At 39.6% G+C, this 10,855-nt stretch overlaps 1 protein-coding gene across 6 annotated transcripts; it reads right to left on the bottom strand.

The window, feature by feature from the left end:
• Positions 1-3,152: 3,152 nt before the first annotated feature.
• pnpla4 (patatin-like phospholipase domain containing 4) lies at positions 3,153-9,445 on the bottom strand. Of its 6 annotated transcripts, none has more exons than XM_069175271.1 (7): positions 9,340-9,445; positions 8,695-8,932; positions 7,881-7,975; positions 6,300-6,435; positions 5,973-6,038; positions 5,343-5,495; positions 3,153-3,395 (listed from the first exon to the last, which is right to left on the bottom strand). In XM_069175271.1, the coding sequence occupies exons 2-7, from the start codon at positions 8,872-8,874 to the stop codon at positions 3,264-3,266; spliced, it is 762 nt and encodes a 253-aa protein (XP_069031372.1). In that variant the 5' UTR covers positions 8,875-8,932; positions 9,340-9,445; the 3' UTR covers positions 3,153-3,263. The 6 variants fall into 6 exon arrangements, with proteins under 6 accessions (XP_069031372.1, XP_069031373.1, XP_069031374.1 ...); XM_069175272.1 differs by having other exon boundaries at positions 8,695-8,877; XM_069175273.1 differs by lacking the exon at positions 9,340-9,445 and adding an exon at positions 9,280-9,296 and having other exon boundaries at positions 8,695-8,877.
• Positions 9,446-10,855: the final 1,410 nt, after the last annotated feature.

The following is a 10,855-nucleotide window of genomic DNA, read 5'->3' as shown; positions in this document are numbered from 1 at the left end:
ATCAGAGAAAAATTCGTTGATTCATCGATTCAACGATTCATCGATTCAACGATTCATTGATTCATCGATTCAACGATTCATTGATTCAACGAATTAATCAATTCAGCGATTTAACGATTCATCGATTTAACGATTCATTGATTCAACGATTCAACGATTCAACGAATTCATCGATTCAACGAATTCATCGATTCAACGAATTCATCGATTCAAGAATTCATCGATTCATTGATTCAACGAATTAATCAATTCAACGATTTAACGATTCATCGATTTAACGATTCATTGATTCAAGAATTTATCGATTCAACGAATTCATCGATTCAACGATTCATCGATTCAACGAATTCATCGATTCAACGAATTTATCAATTCAAGAATTCATCGATTCAACGATTCATCGATTCAACGAATTCATCGATTCAACGATTCATTGATTCATCGATTTAACGATTCATTGATTCAAGAATTCATCGATTTAACGATTCATTGATTCAAGAATTCATCGATTCAACGAATTCATTGATTTAACGATTCAACGATTCATCAAATTCATTGATTTAACGATTCAAGGAATCAAGGAATCAAGAATTCATCGATTCATCGATTCAACGATTCAATGATTCATCCGTCATCCATCTATCCATCTATCCATCATCCATCCATCCATCCATCCATCCATCCATCCATCCATCCATCCATCCATCATTCATCATTCATCCATCATCCATCCATCATCCTTCCATCCATCCAGCCATCCATCCATCCATCCATCCATCCATCCATCCATCATCCATCATTCATCCATCCATCCATCCATCCATCCATCCATCCATCCATCCATCCATCATCCATCATTCATCCATCATCCATCCATCCATCCATCCATCCATCCATCTATCCATCATCCATCCATCCATCCATCCATCCATCCATCCATCCATCCATCCATCCATCCATCATCCATCATCCATCATTCATCCATCCATCCATCCATCCATCCATCCATCCATCCATCCATCATCCATCATTCATCCATCCACCCATCCATCCATCCATCCATCCATCCATCCATCCATCCATCCATCCATCCATCTATCTATCCATCATCCATCATTCATCCATCATCCATCCATCCATCCATCCATCTATCCATCATCCATCATTCATCCATCCATCCATCCATCCATCCATCCATCCATCCATCCATCCATCCATCCATCCATCCATCCATCATTCATCATTCATCCATCATCCAGCCATCATCCTTCCATCCATCCAGCCATCCATCCATCCATCCATCCATCCATCCATCCATCCATCCATCCATCCATCCATCCATCCATCCATCCATCCATCTATCCATCATCCATCATTCATCCATCATCCATCCATCCATCCATCCATCTATCCATCATCCATCATTCATCCATCCACCCATCCATCCATCCATCCATCCATCCATCTATCCATCATCCATCATTCATCCATCATCCATCCATCCATCCATCCATCTATCCATCATCCATCATCCATCCATCCATCCATCCATCCATCCATCCATCCATCCATCCATCCATCCATCCATCCATCCATCCATCCATCCATCCATCCATCCGTCCGTCCACCAGTGATGATTTCATACCTGAGTTTCAATAACAAAACAATACTCAACTCTTGGAAAATTATATTTTGGATTCAGATTGTCTTAAAAACTGTTTGTGGCTGCTAGTCAGTGAATATATGCTGATTAACATGTTTGACCTCAGAGACTCTCCTCAACAAATGTAAACCAGACAACTGAAGTCTTTACCATAGAGCAGATATTTATCTAAAATTAAAACAGAAAAAAGTATTGTTCATGTCAGGTCATAAAGTAACTATCAGCTATGATCCCCTCATATTTGTTTTATTTAACTTTTTCTTTTTCAATGTGACCAATACAGAATGCAATGATTTTTAAATGACATAAACTCATTGAATTGCAAATAGACCAAAGATCAGATGTTGAAATTGAGACATTTTTGTGATATAGGATTTCAGCTGCTCAACAGTTCAGGATCTTCTTTGTCATATTTTTCAAGTCATGATGCTCCAAATTATTTTTAAAAGTGTCTGTTTTTAATGCAATGCTGCCTGAGGGATCTGTTGCCATCGTAACCTAATTAGTCGTGGGATGTTCCACCAGGTGTTTTTTTTTTTTTAGCATTACACAACTTTTCCAGTCTTTCTTTGACCTTGTCAAAACTTTGTATAAATGTGTTGTTGCCATCAAATTCAAAATGAGCAAATATTTTTCATAAAACACTAAAATTTGTTTCAACATCTGATGTGTGTTCTATATTTAATTACATATTGATTTATGTGATTTGCAAATCATTGCATTGTTTTTAGTTACATTTTACACGCAACTTTTTAGTAAACACGGTTGTATAAGAAAATATAAAATGATTAGAAGCTAAAATGGGAGAAATCCCATCAGTTGCTGCAGAACTTTGAATCAACCGGATGTTTTTCAGAGAATAATTGTGACATCCTGATAATGAGGGTCATTTTTTCAGACTGTATTTGGTGAATCTGTCCTCAGTGAAGCAGCAGGTTGTGGGTCTCCAGAGATCAGGTCTCGGTCCTGAGGGCGGAGCCGCCGTCATCCAGCGGGTCGACCGGCTGGAAGCTGATGGAGAACCTGCTCACGTCTCCGGACGCTGGAGGAAATCAAACAGTAACCCGGCAGCGGGAACATCCGCCACTTCAAAGAGGATCGTATCTCGAGGGAGCTCCCGACATCCATGACGGGGGCATGGACTTCCTGTGAAGTGGCTAATGGGTAGCCAATATTTTCTTTTCCTCACTGCTTCCAGCTGGGTGGAGATTTAATGCCTCCTTGGGAAATTGATGAGGAGTCCATGTTCACATGAAGGCCTTTCATCACGTTCAGCTGCTGTCACATGGAGGGAAAGAGCCAGAATATGTGTGTGTGTGATGAATTTGATCTGAGTGAAGCTCACAATGATACCGAACTTCTTTCATGCTGCGCTTTATAAATATACATCGACGCGTTGATCCTGGAAAAAAAGACATCTTAAAGATTTTGTCAAACAAACCAACACAGTCGACACAAAGCTGTAACATCACTCCATGGAAACACTTGATATCTTTAAACATTTTATTTAAAAAAAGTAAAATCACACATGAAATAAATACAGTAAAACACTTCAAATTCCTTCCTAAATGCTCCTTGGCTTGGTTCTGTCCAGGGACTGTCAGCTCATCCACTTCTCTCTCCTCAGGAACCTCACGGCGTCCGTGGATCCTTCCTCACACAGAGAGTGCATGGTGGCGGTGGGAGGAGGGAACAGGGCCCGGTTCAGACGCTTGATGTTCTCCACGGAGAACTGAGGGAACCAAAGAAAACACTGCATTTACATCCAGGCTTCAAGAAAGTCAGAAAAACTGCAAGCTGTTTTTACACTAAAACTAAAAGCTTAAAAACAACAACAAAAAACCCGTAAAAACTACAGCGAGCAGCTGTTTTGGGAAATCATATTTTTGTGAATAACTTTTAAAGATTGATGTCTACAGCGAACCTGAAGTCAGGAAGTACTGACGGACTGAACCGTTGCTGGCTGTAGTTTTTTCGTGGCAACAGGACAAATAACACCGTTATCATTTAAAGTCTGCTGCAAAATGTAACAACACAAAACCTCTTTCACTGCATCGCTGCAGGCGGCATGGCGCTCGTTAAAAAGACACAAGCATCTGTCATGTGCCACTTATTCAGCTGGCGGTATTTCCAGCTCCGCCCCCACAAAATAAAGAGCTCCCACTAAAGATGTGCTCCCCGAATATCATTATTTCCTCCATTTGCAGCATCACACCGGGGTGCATTTTAAAATGTCTTGTTAGAGTGCTGCTACTTCTTCACAAAACCATTAAGAGTTAGCGAGGAGACAAATGTGGAGATCTTTAAAGCGGTGAGGCTGTAAGAGCTTCTCTGACTTTTTTCAGGTCATTGAAGCGTTTAAGGAGGTGCAATCCTTTCACATCATGGATATAACATTAGATTATTACATGTGGCTGTTAAATCCTCTCATTTACTCATGTATTTGTGCATTCATTGACAAGCAGTCCCGTTTTCATGGCAGTCGGTGTGGAGGACGATGACTTACGGAGGGAAGTTGTGAGACAAGGAAGCAAAATTTACACGAGCCAAAGAAGTGAGTTCAGGAGACTTGAGAAAGGACGGGCCGAAAAAAAGTTTGTTATAAGCTCCACTTCCTTCGGTTTATTGTTGCCGTTTATGCATTATGTGGGATCTTTTCAACCCAGAAAGAACGTGGCGGTGAGAGTCGACTCTGGACGACGTGTTGTCGGTCTAATTTATCAGGGAAACTCTTGACTCCTTCAAATTTCTTCTCCGTAGCTTAGTTTTTCCCCATAAAGGCAGCAGTTTTGTCACCGACTTCCAGTAAGGATGTGTAACTTCCTTGGATAGACAGATTGAGGCTGTTGAGTTTTATACGTCCATCCCGCCAAAAATGTGAAAAAAGATGTCTGATGGAGTGTCACCACGATTTTCAGGTTGACAGCCTTTCAACGTGCAATAACTTCATATTTTTCATTTTGCCATCATGAGCAGCGTTCCAGACAGTCAGCTGAGCAGCCGGCATCATTGTGTTGATTGATTGGAAGTGTCTTCAGCTGCAATACCAGCGAGTGCCACTAGAGGTCGGCTCCAAAAAGCCTCCGGCTCCATAGACTCCCATTCAACTTCTCTCATCAAATCCAAAGTGAATAAAATGTGTCCATCAGTTATCTCGGTGTTGTTAGCTAAAGTCACTCCTTCTTATTAGTTTTCTGGAGGTCCATCTGAAAATAATCCCTCATTCATTAGAAAAGAAGATTCAAGAAGACCTGTTTTTGGGGGCGTGTCTGTTTGATTGACAGGCCTGTGGTGCAGTCAGGTTACAGCTATCGGTGGGCGGGACGTAGTATCGTCAGGTTTCTGATCAGATCGGTCAGATCCACCGCTGGCTCCTCCCCCAGCTCGTCCAAATATGGTCACTTCCTGCTCCAAACTGCTCCGAACTAGCAAAGATGGTGACGGACAGAATCTGAACTGGAGGCTTCATAATGTTCACAAACCAACGATGACATCACTGATGGATGATGACATCACTGATGGTTGATGACATCACGGCTGGTTGCTGATTGGTAACAACATATTAGAATTCCCATTGGTTCAAAGGTAGCCATCGAAAAACTGATACCAAATTCACCCAAAGCTTTCAAAACACACCAGAAACGTTAAGTTTGCGTTTCAGACCAATTCGATGTCTCACCATTACGTTCATGTTGGCCAGTCTGAGTTGACTGTTGAAGCGTCCCATGTGGACGGGACACACGTCCTGCCGTCCAGTGAAGGGAGACACGGTGATGGTTCGTCCAACCGGCAGAAGAGGCAGGCTGTCGGTGAAACCTCCATCAATCCATTTCTAATGAGAATGAAGGCAGAGAGTGAGAACGGACCGCCGGACGTCTACGAGCTCGTTTTAGGGAAAACACAGTTCACAAGCTGACCAGTCATTAATGGAGCACTGTCAGGATCTAGTGGCCTCTAGTGGTGAGGTTGCACAATGCAAACCCTCTCCTTCAGAAGGGTTCATGAGCCCATGCGGTGATTTCAACTACACAATTTGGTCTCTTTTAAATACAAAATATTTGATCTTTTCTTTTGTTGACGTGTTCGAAATTGGAAACCCGTTTTTGGGGAAACAGGATTGTACTTCACCAACACAACTTCTGTATGTGCACACATTCAGACCCGTCACGATACCACGCAGGAACGTCTGCAGCTGTCATCCACGCCGGGGAATAAAAACTGCGGTGCAGTAAGTAAAAAGACAAAACAACATTCAGAGCGCTTCCTGTTTGCTGAACTAAAGGTCAGTAATATAAAATGAGTGTGTTACCTGTCCTCTGAACTCCACGGGTTTCAGTCCAGCGTACACAGGAACGAAGCTGCTGGCCAGTAGAGCCTGCACACATTAACAGTTAGAGGTCGTTAGTAACCACTCGTTCACCCACACTCAGATGGAACTGATGACTCAGCAGTCTCTGGACAGAAGCCATGCTGCTACTTATACCTGTGAATCATAAATGTAGACATTTATTAAACAAGTGTCGACATCAACGCAGTAAAAAACAACGAGTAAGCTGCCAACTGGAGGAAAACCAGGAAGTAGAAAGAATCCTAAACATTTCTGAGTGTATTAGATGAGGGGTGAGGGGGGGTGTACCTGTATGAGATCCTCCCTGGAGGTGAACCGGGACACCATGTGGTTCTTCCCACTTCCAGAGTGTGTGAGTGAGACGTGCAGGCGGTCGGTGGCCAGACGGTGAGCCTCCGCCGGCAGAACCTCCTCCATCCCCTCCCTGTTGGTTCACAACGTCATCCATACAAAGCAGCTGCAAATATTATCATATTATATCACTCAAGCTGTTCCACAGAGACTCATACAGACAATACTGATGGAGGACGGACACATATACACAGTTTAAATGAAGGGACAAAAGATTCAAAACAATAAATGTTTACAACCATCATAAATAAACGTGGATGTGTATATATCTATATATACATATATAGATATATACACACATATACAAATATATATACATATATATATAAATATATATTTATATAAATATATATATACATATATATCTATCTATATATATGTAAATATATATACACATATATATATATATAAATATATTAAAAAAATATATATAAATGTGTATATATATAGATATAAATGTGTATATATATATACATATATCTATCTATATATATACACATATATCTATATATATATACACACGTATATCTATATATATATTTAAAAAATATAAATGTGTTTATATATAAATATATTATATATACATAATATATATAATATATATTATGTATATATATACATATATATATAATATGTATATATATATAAATATATATTATATAAAGTGCAACTATGAATACATATATATATATTATATATATAATATCTATATATATATAATATATTCTTATATATTATTATTATAATTATTCTATATATATATATACATATATATAATATATATATGTATTCATAGTTGCACTTTAGACCCTTTTATGATTTTACTACCACATTCTCTGTCACATGAATATTGCATCTGCAGCAGGAAACTAAATCTCCGTCTTTCTTTCTCCTCGTTTCTCTTTTTGTCTGCGTGTGTTTATACAAAGTCAGCAGAAAATGAAACGCATCATTAAATATTAAGCCAGCTGTCAATTAATATCAACATTTATAACGAGGTAAAATAGTAAACACACGCCGTAGAAAATATCCAGTAGTAAGCTGCTGCTGGTGAACTGAGCCAGTTAATGACAATCTGTGTTTGATTATATAAATATGAATTAAATGTACTGGCAACAGCATACTACAGTGTTAATATAGTAAATAGAAAGTACTTTTTAAAAGAAATACAAAAGATTTGGCACATTTTTGGCAAATTTACTACAAATAGTCTGGAACGGACGTCGGGTTGAGTTTTTGTAATATTATTTGGAATCGCTCTCTTTGATAATAATAATAATAATCATGCTGCACGTCACAGATATATTTAGTTATAATCTTTTTTATTTTCTTTTCTTTTCAATGAACTACTTAATACTAATATTAATCCTCTCAGTGGAACTTTTGTTGGCGTCATCTTTTGTGGATAAATCGCTTGGATTTATCAGATTGCAGGTTCGTGCAGATCTTGCAGAGATTGCTGGATGTTGCGTTAACGATCACGTGATTCCCTGGAGAGACTAAATATGAAGTGTTTACCGTAACGCGAGCATGAAGTCGTATCCCGGTGTGACGGCTCCGAACCGCTGGCGTCTCACACTTTCAGCGAACCGGTACGTGAACTCTTTACAGCTCTGCAGGAAGGAAACAAGCACCGGGATGACATCATGCATCACATATTATTGGATGGAAAATTGATCAAATGTGTTCATCGTGATACACAAATAAAACCACGATTAAAGATGACTAAAGATGACCGTCCCTCCAGGAAATCGCGATTTTGCGATCTCGATAATTAACGCAAATTCAAGCGAACTCAGCAATATTTGTGGGAATGTCCAAATTTGGCAAAATTCCCGATCTTAAAAAAAAAACTTGTCATCAGAAGCTGTGTTGAAAGTATTAACGGCATAAAGTCGCCTTTCATAACATCTGCTTTGTTATTATTAGCATGATTATTATCACAGGAGTGATTACATAATACTCTTCATCAAGTAGTGCATAAAAAACATTAAATTAAATAGATAAAAAAAAAAAAAGTCAGCAAAGTCCTGGCAAGATGGAAAATCAGTTTAATTCACTCGGATTTGTGATTTTTCATTTTAATAACCCAGCTGGCCTTTTTGATCTGGATGACTGATGATCTAATATTTGATGAAGTTCTTTATCAAAAATCCATATAAAGTGCATGAATTCAGATTTTCTTTCATGTTACTTTAGTCCTTTTTAAGAGCCAGCCATTAGGATGATTGACAGCTCTGATGACAGGCCGATGCCGTCAGTAAACAGAAGAAGAAGTCAAACTGGAGGTGAAAGCTCTGGAGCTCAGACGGATGAAGAGTCGGTCGCCCACCTCTAACTGATCAGGAGCCGTGATCATGACGGCGGCCACCAGGGCGCCGGCCGACGCCCCGGCGCAGCACCCCAGGGAGCCCAGCAGCCGGTCCCCGTGGCGGAGGAGAGCCCCCGCGGCCCCCAGGTGGTAGATCCCCAAGAACCCGCACGCAGCGAAGGACACGTTCAGGAGCGTCATCACCTGCTCGGACACGGCAGGTGAAGTCAGGTGAACGACGTCATGGTAAAAGTTTGAACTAATAACACAAGAAGCGCCCATCAGTTGACATTGTTTACATTTGAGGAGCTCCAACACATGATCTCTCTATCACCTAAAATATCATTTTATATTATTTCACACAAGCTGCATTTAGTCAATTTTATTTGACTATTTGTGACGTTTCATGTAAACAAATTAAAAGCTGAAGAACTGATTTCTCATCGAGTCCACATTTCTGTCACCACGTGTTTCTTTTTGACTCGTAAACGCACGTCACGTGACCATTTTAAAAACCGGTTTTCATCATACGGGATTACATGTTTACAATTTAAACGGTCAAATTAGTTGTACAAGCGTGTTGAGTCTGGTTTAATATGACCTTACTGTCCATACAAACACAAGTTTCTGACGGGACAGAAGAACGGAGACAGGAAGAGGACAGACCGTGTTTACATCCGGGTACTGACAACCTTCGTCTTCAATCACTGACTGAATTAAAGCTGATAAAACAGCTGCGTGATAAAACTCCACGTGTCTGATTACTGAACTGACGTCGAGCTGCAGCTTCACTGACACCGGGGTCACAGCTTCTTCCGCTCTGGCTTTTCAAAATAAGAGCATCAAGCGGAATGTCCGTTGCACTGAATGCACTTTAATTGAGTTTATCCATAAACTCTACGTAAAAGGTTCACTTCGCTTTTTTATTTGCAGAAAAAAATATTTCAAGCTACTTTAAAGCAAAATGTAGAAATTGAATTGCATTCACGCCAACGATATTAAACTTAAAATTATAATATTCAAAAACGAATATTTAAGAACAAAATAAATACAAATATGAATGCAGAGTGCACTTTTATTATTAGCCCTGTTTGTGGCGTTCACACCTGAAGCTCACCTGGAGGGAGACTCTTCTTCTGCTTCCTCTTCAGTCAGCCTTCATTTCCTCCGGACCTTCAACCGCTCCAGTCGTTCTGCACTTTCCCCTCCTGCCCTCCTTTCCTGGCATGTCAGCGCAAATGTCCCGCTCCTTTAGTGTTGCTTCTGAAGTGGATGAGGTGGTTCATGCTGTGAAGGAGGAGCAGAGCTGGAGTCCACCGGAGGAGGCCGAGGTGTGGAGGACATTTTGTTTAGTGGGACGAACAGCAGCGGTTTGGATTTCTGTGGAGCTCAAAGTATCAGAGATGTTTGGAAGAACACGATTACTTTATTTATGATTTAATGTTGACGGACCATTTATAAACCTGATCTCTGTTTTATTCTAATAAGATTAGAACGTTTTTTAGAAAAAGTATGGAACAAAGAAATGAATACACGTCTACTGTGGTGTTTTAAAGGCAAATGGTGTCAATCAGATGTTGACTGGATTTGAGTTTTTTTTTATTTACCTGACTTTGTAAGAAGTTAACTGATTAATAACAAAAATGTTCATGGCATTAATGTCTTCAAATATACCAAATCATTTCATGCAGTCAAAACAGATTTTAAGAATTTATGTAAACTTATATAATTTGAACTGTAAATGTGGCTTGTGTTTGAATTAGCCTCCAGAAAATGACAAACACAATGTTATAGAATAGAATATTTATACTTATAAACAGAGTGAAGGCACAATATAATCATATTGTTCCATTAGATGAAATACAAGATCAGGAAATGTAAAAGTACAGAAGCAAAAACAATAATATAAATGGAAATAAAATCAAGTAAAGTAAGAAAAAAGCTTTCCAATAAAACTGTTTTAGGATGAGATTTAAAAAGAGGTCACTGACTGCTGATCTGCAGGCTCTGTATCTTCAGGCCTCTGAAAGCTGTCACAGATAAAAGCCTTCTGCCCGAGGGATGGCCTATGCAGCTAAGAGCTCAGGTTTATAGCACAGAGAGGCAATAACAAGATCTTAAAATCAATTCAAAAACAGGCTCCAGTGAAACCAGGATAAAACTAAAGTGATGTGGTGGCTTC

Source organism: Embiotoca jacksoni, unplaced genomic scaffold, assembly GCF_022577435.1.
Source record: "Embiotoca jacksoni isolate LCO1_2020_lvr unplaced genomic scaffold, fEmbJac1.0.p SCAF_65, whole genome shotgun sequence".
NCBI classification, from domain to species: Eukaryota; Metazoa; Chordata; class Actinopteri; family Embiotocidae; genus Embiotoca; species Embiotoca jacksoni.
Note: the sequence above shows the minus strand (reverse complement) of the source record. Positions and strands in the feature narration are given on the sequence as shown.

Coding starts and splice junctions, on each gene's coding strand:
- pnpla4 (XM_069175270.1), bottom strand. CDS start 8,955: ATGGGCGCTTCTTGTGTTATTAGTTCAAACTTTTACCATGACGTCGTT. Junction 7,976..8,694: donor CGGCTCCTGATCAGTTAGAG/GTGGGCGACCGA, acceptor TCCTTCCTGCAG/AGCTGTAAAGAGTTCACGTA. Junction 6,039..6,299: donor CCAGGGAGGATCTCATACAG/GTACACCCCCCC, acceptor TAATGTGTGCAG/GCTCTACTGGCCAGCAGCTT.